This window comes from Phasianus colchicus, chromosome 1 (genome assembly GCF_987193195.1).
Source record: "Phasianus colchicus chromosome 1, bPhaCol1.hap1.1, whole genome shotgun sequence".
Classification (NCBI taxonomy): domain Eukaryota; kingdom Metazoa; phylum Chordata; class Aves; order Galliformes; family Phasianidae; genus Phasianus; species Phasianus colchicus.
Window position 1 is genome coordinate 123,850,036 of NC_143436.1, and position 21,119 is coordinate 123,871,154.

Genomic DNA, 21,119 nt, shown 5'->3' on the forward strand with positions numbered 1-21,119 from the left:
TCCTGTACTCTTGTCTTATTGACCAAGGTAGGTGAAGGCTGAGACATAAAGGTTGCACAGTCATGTTCTACATGATTCAGGAATAAATATACACTAGCTGAGAGCCTTACTTCCCAATGGCCTACTGAAGGAGATAGGAACAGTGCCAAGAGATCAGGAGGAGAGAGGGAAGAGAGGGAAAGATAGAAGTTTTTCTCTATTACACTGCCAATAAGAATGTGCATGGACCCCTAGATAGCATGAGACATTTGCATTTGATTTTCAGATATCACTATGAAATTTACAATATGTTGATATGGTAAGGAGGATATCTTTTCAGGAATGTAAATAAACCCTTTGTTGATTTGCCACAAGTACACCTTTTCCACATCTACTCATCACTGCAAAATAAATACAAAACACATTAGATAGGAAGTCAGTGGTGAAAGTTTTCTACTATATTTACAAATCACTTGCATGTATTTCTAGGTCTGTGCACCTGTACCACTGGTTGTATGATCCCAGTATCCATACAGAACAGGTATATGGTAAAATAGTCTTTTCATTCTCATTTGCAATTGGCACACCCATGGGCAGAATCAGTCCCTTTGCATAGCATCTATCTGTAGTTCATGCATGATTGTTTGTCCACTATAAGTTTTCTGGGAGCTGCTGCTCTTCAAAACACATTTCCTTAAATGTGATCCATAAAGACGTGATAGTATGAAACTAAAAATTTTATCTTGAAAATATTTGGAATTTGATATTTTTGTTATTATTCTACTATTTTAAAACACAATGGTGATCTGTCCACATTTTGATAAGGCACTGTAGAGGAAGAAGGTGATAAAGTAAATAGCCAGCAAAATTATGGTTAGTGTACTAGCTACAGATATGTATGATGACAGGGGGTAATTTTATATAACTGCAGCATCTTTTCAGCTATACATTTGTCCTGTTATTTCTGCAATAAGTGGAGAGGATCAGACATCTTTGGGGTGTAATTCAGCTCATTCATTTGATTCATTTATATTCAGTTGGTTTAGTTTACCCCCCCCTTAGAGTTAAAATCAGACGCAGTGATCCCAATTTCCCAAGTTTTTGCTTCAGTCTGCTAGTTACCCTGTAATCATAAAATGTCATCCTGACACTAGAAAACTTCTCTGAATTTGATGTACTGGTATTTTCAAGTAAAAATTAAGTCTGTGCTAAAAATCCCTCAATAACTAATTCTTCAACACAGATCTTAGGCATTTGGCTACTCTGATGAATCCAGAGCATCCCTTGGACCTCTGTGCACTGCTGGAGAGTACAGAGTAGTTCATGTCAGCACTTTCCTGCTGCTTCTCCAAGAACCATAAATGCTGGGTAAGTTTAGCAAGTTAGCTGCGACAAACACACTAGAAGGTGAAGATCTCAAGAGGCACAGGTGTATTCCTGTGCATCTCCCAGAAAGAACCAAAGGAATTGCCTCCCTTATGTTGCCTCTTTTACTGTGTTTAAATTCTGCTTATTTGCCTAGCCTGTCAAGGAGATGTGAACATCCCATGAAGAGAAGCCTTTTTCAAAGCAATCACACCTCCATATCTGGTCACAGAAGGAAGCCTTCTCAGAATGTTTTTCACAGCATCCTGTCAAGTCCAGATGAAGAGTGCCTGTATGTGTGCTAAGAGAGGTAGGAGGGTGAAGGATGTGTGACTGTTTGAAAGGATTTGTATAAATATGTTCATTTCAAGTTCTTTCCTACAGGTGCCATAAACAGTACAAGGATGGATTTATTTGTATGGGTTCTTTTTTAGTGAGACTTTGTTTTTGTGTGAATCCACCAATATACTGATTACAAATTAACAGCATCAGAAATAACAGTTAAAGGAAGAAGTTTGCAAGACACTTTTCTCAAATTCCATTCTAACACTCATAGAACCATAGAGTCTTAGAATGGTTTGAGTAGAAAGGGACTCTTAAAGGCCATCTAGTCCAATTCCCCTGCAATGAACAGGGACACTTACAGCTTGATCAGGGTGCTCAGAGCCCCATCCAGCCTGACCTTGAGTGGCATCCACTATTCAAATCGCTTGTATCTTCTGTTATATCTGCCACTTATTACTGACTACTGGTAGCAATGGTGAAATAGCAATGGTGGAAAAGGTCTTCTATAAAGGCTTCTTGATGTAGTGAACCTGCACAACACCCTTGATAAAATTTTCAGAAAAGAGGAATGCTGTCTGCAATTGTACTTACTTGTAAAAAGTAATCTCACTCCTGGTTTAATCTCATCACAGTGCAATTCTTGCACTTTAATCCACTTTGAGAGTCTAAATTAGAAATATTCTGATTTAACACCGAATTCATAGAAAAAAAATGATGCCTTAAAATTTTAATAATTGCAGCTGAAAAGTAAGGTGCAATGGTTTGTAGATCACTGCTAGTTTTAGGGCTAAAAAATAAAAATAATCCACTGAATAAGACCTAAAAAAGCAAAGATTTTTACATGATGGATATATCAGAAACTAGTTAGTTTCATAGAATTCTTTTCCTTAATCAGCAGAACTTCCTGTTGATTATTAAGGGGGGGTAAACTAAATCAACTGAATTTGATGAACTGGTATTTTCAAGTAAAAATTAAGTCTATGCTAAAAATCCCTCAATAACTAATTTTTCAACACAGATCTTAGGCATTTGGCTACTCTGATGAATCCAGAGCATCCCAAATCCTGTTGATTTAGAATCCCATTATGTTCAGAGTCTAGAAATAACCAAGACAGAAAATTATAGGGACATAATAAATCACATAAGGAAGAGTTCAGGTGAATGATGTTGAAATGTTGTAGCAGCTTCTCTTCAGTGTTCACATAGAACTGGAAATGGTAACAACACACACAAAAGTGCATTTCTGCCAAATTTTCAATTTGTAATAAAACAAAATCATTCAGTGAAGAAGCGCTGCTGTGTATTTGCTGGAGTCTGGTTTATTTCCTTGCTCTCCAGCAATTTCTATGGGTCTTTCTCTCAGCTTAGACTACATTTCATGAGATGCAATTTCTTGGAATGAGGATGTAGTGCATTATAGGAGACAATATAGCATCTCAAATGTCAGGAAAGGATACACAAGAAAGAGGAGTATGATGCAAGTGATTCCCAATTTTCCAGAAAAAACTGCAATAAATGTATCCAAATGGAAACACATCAAGCTTTATTTGGATGTTTTGATTTTGAATCTACGGAAAAAAAAAAAGATCTCCAAAGTTTCCAGTAAAAGATTTTATCTACACATGTAATTAATAATATAAAAAAAGGAAATATTATGTAATCAAAATAAATGTAAATTAGCCAGAGGATTCTAGTCAGTTTAGAGGAATAAATTCAGCCTCCTCTTTATGGAACTGATCTCAGATGCATAGTATGTGCTTGCATCATGCACATGAGAGACCCATCAATCTCATTATATTAAAGAATTTATCAAGGAAGTTCAGCTCTTTGTTTACTGTAAGAATTTGGAATCTCTCTAAGTAGCCTGTTGGATGCACTAAAGCAAAGGACTCAATTAAATACTTTATATTAGATTCTGAAACACGCTTGTAACCTTGTTCATGCACTGAACTCTAAATGCGTTTACACAAAAATAGCAAGTACATTCTGATCCCAGTGGGAAAGTAACTCTGGCAGTATGGACTAGACTCGAGCACTGGTCTCAGCACTGAGGAAGATCCAGTCTCCTGAGCTGGAGACTGACATGTGCCATGCATTTACCTCTACTTCCTTCAAAGACGTGAAATAACAGCGAAATCCACAAAAGCCTGAACATCCAAAACATGAATAAATGTAACTCAGAATGCTCAGAGAGTAAGAAACATTATATAAATTGCCCACGCCTGGCAGATCTGTGCACAAATGGAATAGTGCCACTGGTATATCACTCAAATGATATAAAAAATCAATATCAGCTCCTGTAAGCAGGCAATGACACCAACTTATATACAGATAAATTTGAAAGGATTAGATGATGACAATACATTCTTGACATGCTTAATCATTGTTATCTAGAAATATGCACTGAAGAAATGTCAAATATAAGCCCTTTCCTTGAATTTCCTCTTAGAAGGCATAAATTTATGCTGATAATTGATTTTTTTAATTCACTCTGAAGTTACATGTCTACTCTTTCATTTACTTTTACTTTGTATCTCTTCAATTTTCTTTTCAAATTTACAGCTTCAAGAGTCAAACAGCATCCTCGTGACTGTGCATTTCTTTGACCATAAAAATGGTACTTCAGACTGACTTACACCCTGTGGTAAGCCCCACAAGCTCTACGTACGGCCTTAGAATCATTTCCTGTAATCCATTTGTCTTAAAGATTAACAGATATGTAATGCTCTGCAAGGAAATAACAATTTGGTTATCACCTCACCCACAGTTCATTCATCCTAATCTGTGTCCACACTGCATGTGAAAAATGAGGAAAAAATGTACTTATTTTCCTAAATGCAGCAGGTTTGACCTTAAAATAGTCGATATAGGTAAAAATATTTTTATATAGCCACTTGTCTAGGTGAAAAAAGAATAATAATAATTTTGAAAAAGCTTCACGCGTCAAATCTTTTTGTATGATGATGCATATTTTACAATTCTTCACTGTGCATCTGGTATGGGATTTCCCTTGAATAACTTTAGACATCCGACTTTCATGCTAGTCACCTTGGCTCCCCTTGTCAACTTGCAGAAAGAAGAATCTGAAATAAACAATTAATCTGACCTATCCTGTATACCTGCCTGGGTGCCAAAACGCATGCTGTGGAGGTGTCCCTTTCTCTCTGTTGACTAGAAAGGCAGCCTAAAATAACTTTCACCTACCTAAGCATGGACAGACGAATCTCACTTTGGGGGTTTATGACTCCAATATTTTTGTTCTGATTTAAAGTTGGTTGTGAAATATAGATGTGTATAATAAAGTAGTCATGGTTACTGTAAGTGGAAAAAATTGTTATGCTTTTCTCTGGAAAACCTTAGGTATGCAAATATCTAACAATTTCTTTCCACTATGATTTGTTTTATTCTTTCCTCAATCTGCTATTATAAAACAAAGCTTAAAATACTCCTTAATTCATATTCTCTGCATACAACTACAAGTGAGTAATTTCACTGTATATATATATCACTAGTAGATTTTAAGTAATATCTGTTAGAGCATTGTGATCTTTTTCCTCCTCTCTGTTTCTCCTGCCTACATATGATGAGCATAATTTTTTCATTTCCTGTACTTTTTTATATAGTGGGAAAAGAAACACTTCATATTACAGTTTCTCAAATATAAAATCAAATCAATGTATTTTTATATTTACTATTTTTAAGGCTGTTTACTTAAATTAATGTCATAAATGATTGCCTTCCTGGTTTTGCTTATGAAGAACATTTCCTTCTCTCAAGCTAATGTTGCCACTGGCACTATGAGGTCTCATAATTAAACTCATAAACTTCTCTTTTACGTGTTCCATCTTAATCCATATTTTTATTTTTGGTGCTAGAGATATGACTTCTTATGAATTTTTATTTCACTTCACCCATTACACCTAAACCACAACAGTTTGCCTGACTGTGGTTCTAAAGCACTTGAACAAACATGCTCCTCTGACCTCTGAGCTTCCCTAGACTCCATCATTACTTAACTGTCCAAATGGACAGGCCATTTTTCACCATATATTCTTACAGTACTCGTAAGTTGCAACTCAATTTCATCTCACATTTCCATTTGGATTTCAATTTAGTTCTCAGCATACCTCCTTATTCCACAGTCATGGAAGCGTTCAGAGTTCTCTTTTTTGTCCATATTTGCACTCTTATATTTCTTTGCAAGTCCTCTGTAAGTGTCCTCCCACTGAGTATTAACCACTTAGAATCAGTTGGGTTTCCAGAAAGTGGTAGCTCAATCTACTTTATATGAAACAAACACAGACTATAACAAATGTTTTCTTTTTTATTAGTACTAAGTAAGCTACAACCATGCAAAAGCTAACAGTTTTTATAGTTGTGATACCTCAACTACCAAACAAGATAAATTTGGTTTATAAATACCCTTCATGGCATTAAAGTGGGAATAGAAAAGTCATTACAATTGGAAAAAGCTTGTATGTATATTTATATATTTACAGAGAAGATAGGTAACTTGAAGGAGAAAGAGAGTCAATCAATAGAAATGAGAGATCCAGGAAACACAAGGAAAAGTGTTGGATGGAAGAAACAGTGGTAGAACTATAAACAATGTCAGCCACAGTATAAATAGAACCACTGGGCAATTTCAAATCACATGTTTTTGAAGAAAGCCCAGAATCAGGTCACATGCCTGTAAGAGGAGTCACTGTGCCTCTCTCCAAAAGTGGTTCTGAAAAGGGGAATGACAACAGAGCATCAGTTATGTGAAACTGTGAGTAAAAGGTGAATATGACTGCTCTTTCTATACACAGAACAGAGAAAAAGAAAAGCTATATTAAGAGCTTCTGCAGTAGTGTAGTTATGGTTGCTATATTTGATATTATATGTTGTCACAATGAAGAGGAAACAAGGTTGAAAGCTGAAGAAAATGTTTTACAAGTGAGAGACGTAAGAAATCTGTTTAATATACCAAACAAAAAAAGAGATCACAAGATTGCTCAATTTCATGCTTGGATTTCTTAAATAAGAACAGACATGGGTCTAAGAAGGCTTTGTAGGCCAAAAGAGAAATGCACAGCAAGAAACACTCTCTGGAAGTTTACCTTCTCTCCGGAAGTTTACCTGCCAGAGCATCCACCTCTAAATATGTTTATCTTAAACAGTAGAAGTATTTGTGTAACTGAAATAAACATCTAAACATCATTTTCAAAACAAGGCTGGATTCCTTTCTTTAAAATATCCCTGAGCCAAATATGCAGCATCTACAGAACCCAGCAATTAGATTTCAAAAAAACACACACACCTAAATGCTTATCTTAAATGGTCATTTTGTCATTTTTTACCTTCTGGACTTGGAAATGAAAAAAATCACCTGTGATTTCTAGAAGCCCATGAACTATATCAAAATAGAAACAACTGGTAATTGTAGCTTCACATACTGGCTACAGTGAGCATAGCTGAAACTCACTAGCAGGCAGAGTGGTACTGATCTCTTCTCAGAACATTTCAGTGCCTGAGCCTGCTCCTGTGGCTGAAGTAGAGCTTTAATCAGAGCGGTTTTCCTCTGAAGCCTTAATATTACTTAATATTACTAAATAAACTTGAAAAGTGCCTACCAGCATCTCACTAAATGATAGATATGAATGAATGAGGTTCTTCCCCTCCTTGGGATTTTTAACATTTTGGAAATGTCTTTTGGATTAGAATAAAAATGAAAATGTAAAAAAAGTCTCAGATCACATTTATTTTATGAAATTATATCAACTGAACCATTTTCATCATTTCCATGCTCATGTCAAACTTTTCTGATACATTTAGATTGGTGAGTTTTCCATTTCCAAGTAACAAGGCAGTTTTAATATGAAAAAAATACGTTGTGGAGAAATGCAGCAGTGGTCATTGTAAGTCAACAGAAATCATTTGGGAAATTTTTTGAATATATGAGAACTTTATTTTTAAATACCTTTTACGTAGCTTCAAATGATTTTTTTTTTTTTTATAAACAGAAGTCAGTTCCTCAGAGAAAATGCGTGACCCCATCTAAAATGTATATCACTGTTGGAGCACAGACATAATACAATGTGTACAACATAGACAAAGAGGAACTGGGAAGATAGATATTATTTCTTGATGCTGAAAATAGCTGAATTTGATTTAAGCTGAAGATGTTATTGCTGAAAATTCAGCTGTCTTTCAGAATGACTTCTCAAAGGATTATGAATTACAAAAAAATCATGAGGCCAATGGCCAGCACTGGCAAGCATATATTTTAAAAGCCTGTTTCAGAGATAACAGACAAAGTTGCAGGATAAGAGATGTTTGTACTCTATGATCAGGAGCTGCTTTTCAGACTGCCTTTTCTTAACTAAGACAGAAGCACATCTGGAAGAAGTCAAGCATCATTGTGAAAATAATGAATGAAAGTGGGTAAATGGCTTGCCATGAAGTGCATTACCCATGTTCAGGCAATCCCCATTCTTTCAATTAGATATGTCTTTCAGTTTGGGAAAGGCTTTTACTCATAAACGTAAGAAGTGAATCAACTCTTACAGCTGTACTCACTGAGACCTCTTTACCTTTAAACAATTCACCATGAAATCCTTCACCAAGATACAATCTTGCCTGGAACCGTGTGTTAGCAAACACTTTTTGACTGATTGCAAAACGTCTGTCTCCTGTTCCGGTCAATGTAAAAAGAGATAAGAGGTCACCTCGAAACTTAGTAGTTGGCACATAACACTTCTAGTTTGAACAATGTCATGTTCATTCCCTTTCTAACAGAGCATCAAAATACTGTAAAAAGTAAAAAATTAACACTTCTTATTTATCAAAAAGACAATGCTACCCACTTGTAAAATCAACACTGCACCATTACTAATGAATGACAAATATACCAACTTTAGAGAGAATAATTAACCAATTGAGAAAATAATTACGCATTATTCTTCCCACTCACTAGATGGGACAGATAAAGAAAACAAGATGTAAAAAAGACCACATTGCTATTCTGTGAAACATAAAAGCAAGGTTATCTTTGTTTTCATATCCAGGGATAGATATATGCATAGCTAATTTGTTCTGTGCTGCTTTCTTTGAGGCATAACCCTGTCATCTTTGACTTTGGGGAGCCCTGGTAAGAAATATCAGCGGTCATACCTGAGTTTCTAAATGTTTCAATTTAAGTCATTCTCAATGACAACATTTCTTTTTAAATCAGAGTAGATTCTGATTCTGCTAGGAGGTTCAGGAGACCGCAAAACAGCCAACATCTCATAAAATAAATTCTGTCAGACAACCACAGCTTCTTTAAAAAAGCAAGCAAACAATTTGATTGTTTGGGAAAGCAGCAGAATGCACTGTCCAACTCTATGAGTTTTTATCATAATCCTGACATTTGAGTTTCTTAAGTTCCTTAACTTTTTTTTTTCTTCCCAGTCTTAAACTGCTTTTCATCCACTTTTTGATGCACAGAGCACACTCAATCAATGCAGATCAGGAATGTGTTGCTCTCATTGCTGTCTGTGAACACTGACATGGAAAATTAAGAGATGTTTTTAAGTTGTTCGTATCCCATAAATGGACAGGCAACAGTACCTCCTGTCAACAGTAGCACTGTTCATCATATTAAGGTACAAAAGTCCTTAAAGTGTTTTGATTGCCAATAAACACAAGAAGGACTATGTTGTTCTGCAGAACAGAGGTTAAAAAAATGAAATCATTTATATCAGTTAAATACTTTAAATGATTTTTTAATGTTTCAGCAGACCATTTTTAATAGAAACATTTTCATCTGCATATGATAGATATATGTTCTCATTATATATGTCATTACTGGTAATTATTTAGAATATAAACTGTGCTATTGCTGTGAAAACATGTATAGATGAACATTCATTATATGTTGTCTTTTTTTCATAACTTACACTTTCCTGTGATTTAGTCACTAAAGTTTCTCTCCAGACTTATTAAAAATTTGGATTCACTTCTCCAGAGCCTTCAGTAGAATAGGGAAAAACAACACAATATATACTTCTCTCAAACAGGTATGTCTAACACAGGATAAAGCTTCTGTGAATCAAAGCTCCGTTCTCAAACTCCCTTTTCTTTGAGACAAGACTTTCCAATTAACCCTTCTAGGCCTCTAGAATGAAAAATAAGGAGAAGAAGCAGCTACTTCATCAAGGTTTTTAACTTTACTACTAAGGACCTGTGAATAATGATGTATTCTAGCATACATGACTGTATTTCTATGCCTTAAAAACAAATTACACTCTTTTCTTGCCAATGGCTAGTTTTAAATTGTTTCATTTCAAAAGCTGGTATTATCATGACAAAGAGTAGTGTACCTCACTACTTGGAAATTAAAGTCATAGTTATGCAATATCACAGGTATAAAAAGAAGATACTAAGTCATTTAATAGTTCCTCCTCCTGCAGAGGTTTGTTGCATCCATGAAGAAAAGTAGAATCATAGAATCACAGAATCATTAAGGTGGAAAAGACCTCTAAGTCCATCTAGTCCAATCATGAGCCCATTCCTACCACGTTGGCTAACCACATCCCTCGGTGCCACATCCACATGTTCCTTGAACACCTCCAGGGACAGTGACCCCACCTCCTCCCCACCGCCTGTGTCAATATCTTCTCACTCTTTCAGAGAAGAAATATTTCCTCATGTCCAACCTTATGTAAATAGCTTCTATTTACTTTTTTTTTTTTTTCCTGTGGAGGGGGAGACTAAATACTCCTACACATCAATATATATGTATATATACAAAAAGTCCAAATAGAAACATTTCCCACGTGAAAGAAAGTCTTTTCATTCAAGTTTTTACAGTTACATTACAATCCAAATGAAAGTTTGGGAGACTAAGAAGTCAATGGCCCAGCCGCCATACAGCAGCGTGCAGTTTCCAGTACTGTTCAGACTGGAAGGTACACAGGGTCCAGGAGGCTCCAGTAACACTATATCAAATTGAATTCTAACAGAAGATTTTCACAAGCAGTACTTCTAGATGATCTAACAGAGTCAAGGCCTGAGATGATCTGAAATGATTGAGCCACAATAGTGCATGTCACTGCCTCAGAGCATGCTTGCAGTGCTTATCTATGAGAAAGAGCAGCACTGCATGCTCCTCAGAGAGCTGCTAAAAGCTGTTATAACGTCCTCGAGGGCACAGGAACAAAGTGGAGAGCCTCTGCTTCATACCAAGCTTATGAAACAACCGGCAGAGTGAAGCACGCAGCAACTCCAGCTCTTCTCTGACGCATGAAACTGGCTCTGCTCAACGCCAGCCGTCCCAGATGACTGCATTATAAAACCTCTCCAGGAAGTGCCAGGAGTACTCCAACTATATCCCAGAGGTATTCTAACACATCAAATATTTTTTTCTGTCACGCACGTTGGCAACTACTCTTTTTGTAGTACAGTAAATACCACTATCTTCACTATACAGGAAAGTAAATTATAAAGTTTAGACTAGTAGAAAGGAAAAAGTGACTGATTTACTCAGTCTTTTGTTTTTGACCTTCACAGAGTAAAATCTGTTATAGAACTTAATGCATTAATATTTATCCAGTCAGTATCTCCTCAGTTGGCTTTGCACAAAATCAAAGGTCACATGAACTACATTAGAAATGATATATAAACAGTTTGAGACCCAATGATTGACCAGTACATCTTTTCTCTGTGACCAAGAGAAAGAGAGTTATGTGGTCTTTTCTAGGTGCTATATAGATCCTTTTTCCTCCCACTCTCTTCCAATTCTCACAAGATGCCCAGGTGCTACTGTTTTTGTCTTCTTAGCCTTGCAGCATTCCCTAGTCTTTGGTCTCACAGAACTGGAAGTCGTTGTGGAATGGAAGAAAAATTTTCTTCCCATGAAGAATGCATGACAACAGCACACATATCTGTGCCAAAGCGTATCCACCTATAGTTTTAACTGAGGTACTGCTCCCAGTGACGTTGTAACTGCACAGGCCAGCCATGCAAGTATCTATCTAGATCTCAAAGGAGCAAGCCTTGAAGGAAGGGAAACTGTCTTTTACAAACTGATGTGGGTGGAAGAAGCAGAGAAGTTTCATCAGGCCCAATGACTTATTATCAAGCTAATACTGGCATGGCCACAGTGCTACTGATGTTCTATCTAGTACAACACCTTCTATCACCTCCTTGTATCACCTCTTCCCCTGCAGTTCACACTCTCTCTTGCACTCAAGCACGTATGTATCTTGAGAAAAAACTACTGATATGAAAATATAAGTGGAAAGAAGAAAAAAAATTATCTATGAAAAAATGTAAAAGAGTATCAGAAAATACTTATTTTGAGCCATGAGGTATGAGTAGGTCTTTTTAAACAATTTGACAGGAATTTATAGTATTCTGATTTTTTGTACACAAAACTGTATTGAGGGACTGTCAGTAGTTTAAAATGAATAAATGTCTTCAGTAAGTCACAGCAAGCAAACACATACTAATGTATGACTCTTGTTTCACATTGGAACATTTGTTTTGTTGAAAAAGTGCTTCAGTCTATGTGAGTTCCTTTGTTAAACACTATAGAAGAAATCTCTGTATCCAAATTCAAATACTGTATGGAATCTAACAAAGGATATTGAAAATACTATCTGAATACAAGATTTAGTTTTATCCAGTTTTGCGAAGCTCAGATAAGAAATAAAAAGAAAAAAGAATAGCTAAAGCAGCTTTTATTATTCTCTTAATAGAAATAAAAGAAGGAAGAATATACATTATACATTAGGAATATAATGGAGATGGAACAGAAAGCTGTATAAGAACATTGCAAGTGACCAAAGTAAATGGCCACATAGATTTCCATGTAGGCACATGACTGAAGAGCAGATCTTCATGTTTACCTGACTATACAGCCTGACTTCCTAAGGATTTAGATAGCATGATGCATTTTACTGCAGAGAAGAAAACTGACAGCCATTAGGTTGTTAAGCTAGATATTAGGAAGAAATTTCTTACTGTGAGGGGGGTGAGGCACTGGAACAGGTTGCCCAATGATGGTCCCTCCCTGCAAGCATTCGAGGCTAGGCTGGATGGGGCTGTGAGCAACCTGATTTAGTGAGGAAGTGTTCCTGCCTATCACAGAGGTGTTGGAACTAGATGATCCTAAGGTCCCTTCCAAACCAAACCATTCTATGATTCTATGTTCTCCAAGAACTTTTTTCTAAATCCACTCAAGATCCCCAAACAAATTTTTAAAAACTGGAGATTTGTTTGCAGTTTCCCCTCAGAAACAATAAACATGTTTCATAAAGCAGGTATATTAAATATCGTGGCACTGTTTTAGGACCATCAGGCATCCAACAGGATTTTGTAAATAGCTAATAAGGTTGGCCTAATTGTTTAAGCAGTAAGTCAAGCACTCAGATACCGTTAGGAGCCAAAGACATATCTCATGATTATTAAATTACTCTCGAATTTCCTCCTCAGACCCTGAAACTAGAGAAGAATGACCTGTTAAAAGTTCCTTTCATTCTGTTTATTATTGTTTCTTAACATACTGCTGCACCAAAATCTGTCATCTAAAAAAAAAATATTTTTTTACATGAAAATGCAAGCTATCACCGTAGACACTTCCTCTAACAGCAAAAGAACAAAGGATAATATAACCTCTAAGAAGAGTAAGAATAGCATCCGTTCCTCTTTCTTTATTGTTATTTCTCATTTGTTCCCTCCACCCGCCCCTTTTTTTTCCTGTTAAGACATTATCTTAACATTACTTCAAAATAAAAGAAGTGACGTACTCTTGGAATTTCTTTACTTGATAACTTTTGGCAGTCAATAAAGGAGAGGTTACATTCTGAGACTGGTCTGCCAGAAGACAAAGAATCTTGAAAAGAATCCAAAGACTCCAAAAAAGCCAGGGATAGTGAGTGACACACAAAGCAATAATTTACTGCCAAAGGGGATGGACTGTGATGCCTTTGGTTTTGCAAGTCTCTGCATCTATTAGAATACAGTGCTTTTATTACAATTGGTAATGCACTCAGTGATCCGAAGCAAAATGAAGTGAATGGAAGGCCTCCCAGTGGTTTCAGTGAGTTCTGAATGAGATTTTTTCTACACCAATTGCTGCCTAGGGAAGGAACATGCATTCATAAAGTACTACATATTAAAGTAACATAATACGAGCGTGATACAACTTCATAAAATAAGGCTGCTTTCATTTGCTTTCATTTGCTTGACTTAAAGTATCCTCAAATGTTCTGCTTTATGTCATAAAAAGTAATTCACTTTCTTGGACTGTTGTTACTATAGTTTGGTTTATGCATGTGTTTTAAGAAGAAAGCAATTTGAAAAATACCCAATTACTAGCACAGCAGAGAACTTCCTCTTTCCAATGCTTTTTTAAATGAAATTCTTTAAAACTCTTGATTCTGTTGACTCAACAAAAGGGAAGCTGTTTAAAAATAAATGGAATAGAAAGAGAATAGTTATCCAATGCTCTGGAAAAAAAAAAAAAAAAAAAAAAGATACTTTCTCATATTTCTCACCAATTTTATGCTTATTATACAAATATGCTCCCCTTTACTCTGAGAGCTTATACACTACTGAGATTATTAAAAAAAAAAAAAAATGCAACGGCATATTACAAATCTCTTTTGTGATGCCCAAAAGTTCTTCAGATCATGCTTTGAAAAATACAAGCTGCCATGTTTGTGCAGCGGGTCAGATACTTTCAGAAAACATGATATTCAAGCATGTGCAGAATACTGCATGGATGTACAGCAGATTTTTTTTTTAATTTTTTTTTTTTTCAGAGGTAAAGTCCAGCAAGCACTTAGATGCAAGGCAGCTCTAGGGCTCATGCATAGGACTTGCAGACAAAGCTCAGAGTTTCTCAGGGGCCTCGTTGTGAATACACAGCCAAGCTGACCACCACCATCCAGGATTTTTGCTCATTTGGTCAATCAGCAAAAGTTACTGCACAGACATTAATCTAGCCAAATTTCTAGGTAGAAAATGATGGCATGAACAAAGGAATCCAAACACAGGCTATCAGGAGTGGATAAGGTTTATAAATGTGAATTTGGAGGAAGGAGAATTGGCCAGAAGAACCATGCCACTTTGGATCAGTGTTCCTGGTTGTCTGAGCACTGGATTGATCAATTGGAGGGAAGGTACTACCCCAGCTTTCTAGATGAGTTTCTTATCACCCCTTAACATGGCCACTGATGGTAACTCTGGCCATGTGAACACTCACCAGTTTTCTGTAATAAACACACAATAATTTAGTTGCTATAAAAGAGGTTGAGACCATGATAAAGAAGTCTCTGCAGCTATTCTTTGTATAGAAGATCAATATTTCGTCCTCTTGAAGGAAACAGAACTTGATATTCTTTGCCTTATGATAAAAAGTAGGAAAGAACATTTATGTTTTCTGAAACATGCACTGCAGCTCTTGCCTCCTACATTAGTAGTTTGTTGGATCTCTAAACTCTTGCATGATTTATTTCTGTCTTTTGTAAGAAATCAACTCTGTAGAAAAATACATGAAAAACAACAACAACAACAAAACAACATATTGATTTTTTCACTAGTTTTTTGTTGTTATCAGAATTTGACCTTGTATTTGTAGGCAGAATTACAAACACTATGAAGATAATAACCCCACAGAAGGACTATGAAAATTTGTCGAAGAAATATAATCACATTTCATTTGAAAGAAGCTATCTAGATTTTTCTCTTAAGTGTGTGCAAACACAAACACCAGCTGGAGTTCCATGAGTTTCTCTGATACTAATGCCTCCTATTTATGTCCATGGAAAGTACAACAGCTAAAAAGAGTACCCTAACACTATTTGACAGAAAATTCTCAGATACAAAACACTATTTTTCAACATAGTCACCATCCTGAACTATGCATTTTCACCAGTGATGAGCAAGAACAGGCATGCCACACTTGTAACAATCTGTACCAGCGGAGGTGACCCACTGCCATTGTCACAGCTGCTGAAATGCATCACTCACATTCAGTGGTTGGTCTCCAGAAATGTTCAGCAAGTGTCAATGAATGTCAATGGGTGCCATTTTTTCAAGAATTCAATGACACACCTTTGCTTCCATGTCAGGTGCCATTTTGTAAGATTGCTGCCCTCTGTTACATGACAGCAACATGTAATGGAATATTGTTGGGAAAGTTCAGCCTCTACTGTCACACCACCAATATCTCCCACTGATGTCGTGAGTCAACACAATAAAACAGGAGGCGTTACTTTTGGAGCCGCCCTTGTATTTTCATTCTCTCATTTACTTCTTGTTTCTTTCCTTTTCTTTTCAGCAGTCTTGAACTTATGTTTAATTTTCAATATCTGGAAGCCTAATGTCTGTGCTGCTGTGACCTAACATTATGAAAAGCTGTGTATCAAAATGAATATTGGATTTTAATATGAAAAAAGCAAATAGAACTTTATCACGTCATGTCATGTTGAGATTGAGAACAATATCTGGGTAATCACTTCTAAAATGTACCACTTGCATCATTTTGATAGTAACTCAGAAATCGACCAAAAAAAACTAACTAGAATTCTTCTCAGAACAATTCTTCTTCACTTTTTTTTTTCTTTAATATAAAGGAATTACTCATAAAATTGGTAGATGTTGATGCTTTGCTTTTGTTTTAGTTATTTGCTTATTTATTTTTGGTAAAGTTCTAATAAAATAGTTGAGAAGAAAGAAGAAAGAATACCCTTAATTTATCTGCTTGGCATGAGCCAGTGAGTAAATTAAGGGTAAATTTAAGTGTTATGTGTTAATTGTGTGTTAATAAGAATAGGACACAAGGTAGAATGGGGAAGAACTCAACTCTTGCAATCAAATATAGGCTGTTCTCACAGAGCAGTTGCATCTGTTTTTTCAATACTCTTGCAAAAATAGCCATCCTGTCATGTCTGATTCTCTTAGATATTCATGCTTGGAGCAATTTTAAAATGAATGTTTTATTGACAGCCTAACTTCCTGTGTCTTGGCAGTATGTAGACAGGACTTAGATAAACACTGCTTTTAAAGAGCCATTTGGGGACTTCAGATTCAACACTGATTTGAAGCAATTATTTTCATATTTTTATTTCTAAATGCATTTCATCTGGACAGATTTTATTAAGAAATACAATTTTTATACTAAGCTGCAGATAGAGTTTTAAAATTCCTGTGTTCTTGCAACAGCAACAGCAAGAAAAACTTTCTCCTTCTTTTTCTCCAAGAATTTTTGTAAGGAATCAGATACTGCTGACAGGAACCTGTGTACAGACATGGGTGTACTACTTAAATGTGTACAGAAAGCTTATTTTGAAGTGTTGGTTCATGTCGATCCCAAGATTCTTCAGACACAGCTTGGTTGAATTCAGAGTGGAAATGCAAGAATGAGGTGCAGCCCCAGTGAAATAAGTGCTGGGTTCTCTGGTGGGGTACATGTCTTCTGACAGAGGAGCAGCAGAGAAAACTAGGAGAGGATGAGATAGGGCCAGAATGTCACCTCTGACAGATGAGATAAATCTATTTAATTTTGAAGATAGAGAAGAACCTCTTCAATAATCAAACTGCTACAGTCAACATATTCTGGATCTTATTTCTTCTACTCAGCAGAAGCCCAGAAATTTACCCAGCAAATGCTTTTCAACTCAAACAAGACAGAATTCAGAAAGGATAAATGTTTCACCTTGATCAAAGGCATAAGATGAAGTCTTTCCTAAATTATCTTTATGGATGTGCTACCACTGCAGAGCTTCTTGGTAGGGTATGTTTTCTCTGTTGGAAACATGGGTGAAAAGCTCTACTACAGTGATTGTACCACTTTTAATTCTCAAGTCAGTTAGTTTTGATGAAAGCTGGAATGAATAATATTTGGAAGAAAGCATAGAATCGAGTTGTACCATCTAGACACAGTCTCCAGTGACTATGAGTTTGCTATCTATAGATCCTGCACGGCTCTTGCCAAGATTATCTCTTTGTTGACTTTCTTCTCAGAGTGTTCATTTGGCAATATTGACCGAACAAATGTTAAGAAAGTATAAATTTGAAATTCTGTGTTAATATATGAAATATTTTTAGTTTTCATGGAAAATTATACATAGTTCCAAGTGAACAAGTGAAGCTGAACCAACTGTTGTAGTCACCAGATTTTTAAGTGATACTTTCTCAATACCAACAGAAGAGTAACACAATCTGTGCAGTTTTTAAAGCTGGTCTATATATGCTCAATTTTAACAAATTATAGTACTAGGAATTAGACTGAATATGATACTGACGGTAAAGCAGAAAAAAACCACAACATGCCTTTTGGAATGGATCATATGCTATACAAACATTCAACATTTGTGCTTTCATTACAGTTAGCACAGTTTTATGATCCCAGTCCTTGTGATTCTGGGCAGCTGAAAAGAGGATTCTACAGGGATCATATCTCATGACTCCACAGACCATTCTTAACTGATCTACCTATGAGTTCTCTTCCAGAAAACTGCACAAAACCTGAGTATGCAATATAAATTCCACTGGGAATGCTATTAACAGAAGCATTAAAATGTGCCCATGCTGAAAAATGTTTTTATGTTGTCTAATCAAATAATATATTCTGTAATCTGTATTCTCATCTACAGCAGCTGCTCTAAATTAAAGAGACCACAAAATTCAAGTGAGAGCATATTTTTGTGTGTAGGCTGGATGCAGACATCACTTGAATAAGAATATGGACTGATCCTACCACAAAGCAGAGAAAGACAACAGGACTTCTCTGAAAATATTGTCCAGAGATATCTTTTAGGTGTATAAATGTCACATATATGTATTTTATATATATATGTATGTATGTTTATATATCCATCTGATTGAGTCATAACTAACCATGCCATGATATTTGGGAGTCTAACAGTCCAGAAAAGATTAGACAAAATCCCCAGCCAGATAAAATGTCCAGTTTTCAGGAAAGTGGTTTCAGAAATCCAGACAAGTACCTAGATACTTCAGAAAGTCTATTCTGCATGCTGATGCCTAAGTGACAAAGCTAGCAGTAAATCATTAAAAATCCATAGCTTTGAGCCCTCTGGCAATCCCATAATCCAACAGAAAACTTTAATCCAAATGCAATGGTATTGCAACAGTTTAGCATCACATTGACACCACTTTCTCAGTTATTCTTATTAGACACATTCTTACACAGATTGTTAAGAAACTTCAAAAGTTCTATAATTTTTCTTGGTGATAACAAACTAGTGGTACAAAATAATTGCCTTACTTTTGGAAGGGAAGCTCTTGATCCTGAACTTTGAGTGGTCATTGTCAATACTGTAGTGATACCCAGTGCGACTCTTGCTGGAGCAGCATCCATGTTGATCCAGAAAGAAACCCAGGACAAAATGACAATCAGCAGGCTAGGAATGTACATCTGGATTAAATAGTATCCCATCTGACGCTCCAAATGAAACTTGACTTCAATGCATGTAAACTTTCCTAGAACACGAAATTACTTTCATAAATGCTTTTTGCACAGTTTTATCTTGCTTTCTGAACATAAACTACATGTGAACGTAAAGCTATGAGTCAGCCACTTGTGGAGCTCAAGAGTGGGAGGGACATGGAGTCCCTGAAACAGATTGTACTCAGTTCTTTACGTTATCTGAGAAAACAAGTATTTGTACAGTTGTTTCACCTCTAGAAAACAGAATGTTGTTTTTTCTTCTTAAAATTTAACAAGATTTTTTTTGCTCAAATACAAAGTTTAATGTTAAAAGACAACAAAATTTTGCTCTTTTAATTGCATTAGATAAAGCAAACGTAATTAGATGAATTGTAAAAAATTAGTCTTAATGTCCTATGGTAGATTAAACTCCTTTTCATTCTGATCACATCATTTACTTGTGCCTGTGGGTTACTTCTTATAGCAGAATCAATTCAAAGCTGACTTTGAGTTTTACCAAAAATCTAACTCCAGGAAATCCTCAACAATCTCTTGTGAGAGGTAAGTGATTCTTCATATAATAAATACCTACTTTGCATGGGTAGAGGAGGACAGAATTTTAAGAAAGTACAGATTGCCATGCTGTGAGGAATGCAGTGTCCTGAGCTGCAACAGCTTGCCAGCCATTAATCCAATCACTTTTTGCTGCTCTCCAAAGTGGTGTGCCTTGGCTGGGCTTTTAATTATATGAAGGCTCTCACTCAATGCTGACTAACCCAAATAAAAGAACGTCTGTCATTTGTGAAACATCATACCAATTATTTCAGAGAGCCTCTGTTGTGTCAGTTGGGCAAAAGCACTGACATGCATTGCTCCTTCCACATTACTTGTGGGTGAAAGGAGAATTTTTCTCTTTTTTTTTTTTTTTTTTTTTTGTGTGTGTGTGTGATAAACATACTTTTCTGCTGATTTACAAAGCTGCATGGCAGGTTTCAGACAGGCGTGAGAGTTGGCACAAAGTACAATATAATGGAAATTTGGCAAATTCAGGAGAGGAGAAAAATTGAATACTCTGGAAAGACAGAAGTTGTGATATCAGTGACCTGAGCCGTCATACCAAAGACAGACTAAGACTCTGAGACCTGTGCAGTGATACATCAGGACTGCCAAAACAGAAGGAATCTGGTCTTTTAAAAGATGGCGTTCCACCTGTGATGGTGTTAGAGTAGCCCAAGCTGTCAAACACTCTCCACATTCCAATGGCATAACCTGTGCAGAGCTCCTTGCAGCATGGGTGGGATGAGAAGGCTGAATAATGTAGCTTTCATCTATATTTTGATTTCACCCCAAACCTGAAGGAGCATACCTCAGAGAAGACAGCAATGTAAGCACATGTAGGTGAAGTTTTATTTTGTCTGAATCCTGCTCTTCATTTGCCTTTTCCAGGGTACATACTTCAAACTTCTGTTAATTATGCAGATATTTTGTTCAAATGGGAGTGGGAGCTACTAACTGACATTTTTATCATCCGTGGGGAATCTCAGTGAGTACATAAGAAAACTATTGCCCATGCTCTCCCTCTCTTACTTCACCCTGCAAAATGGCTACCTGGGAGTCAGCAACTAGAAAAGCAGATTAATACATTTATTCAGAGCATGAATCCTGGGACAGGAGATAGCTGAAGTTTGCAATGGCCACACTGCAAGTACTCGAATTATGTTATTTGGAATTTATTCCGATTATCCCTTTAAAATATGAGAAAAAAAAATCAAGTAGTAATAACAGTCCTGATTTCCATGTATTTTGGGCTGTGGAATTAAAAAAAAATCCTTCCTTTGCACTTTGGGATCCCAAATGAGAAGTTGTATTAATAAAAACTAAAGACAGTAATTTTCTTTTCATGAGAAAGGAATGTGACTTTGTTTCTGACAGGGGAAGAACATCTCATGTTGTTTCATTTCACAGAGTGAAACAAATGTCTTTGATGCAAGCAGGCTGGCCCTTACACTGAAATAATGGAAAAAAAAACCAAACCGATTTTAGATGACAGGGATTATATCTAATC

The 21,119-nt window shown here is 36.1% G+C and overlaps 1 protein-coding gene across 3 annotated transcripts in view; it reads right to left on the minus strand.

Moving 5' to 3' along the window:
* GLRA2 (glycine receptor alpha 2) overlaps nucleotides 1-21,119 on the minus strand; it is a 130,449-nt gene that overhangs the window by 66,455 nt on the left and 42,875 nt on the right. For all 3 annotated transcript variants that reach the window (XM_031596079.2, XM_031596078.2, XM_090125287.1), the window contains exon 7: nucleotides 18,893-19,107. In XM_031596079.2, the coding sequence (XP_031451939.1) occupies nucleotides 18,893-19,107 (215 nt within the window). The remainder of the gene's footprint in view (nucleotides 1-18,892; nucleotides 19,108-21,119) is intronic.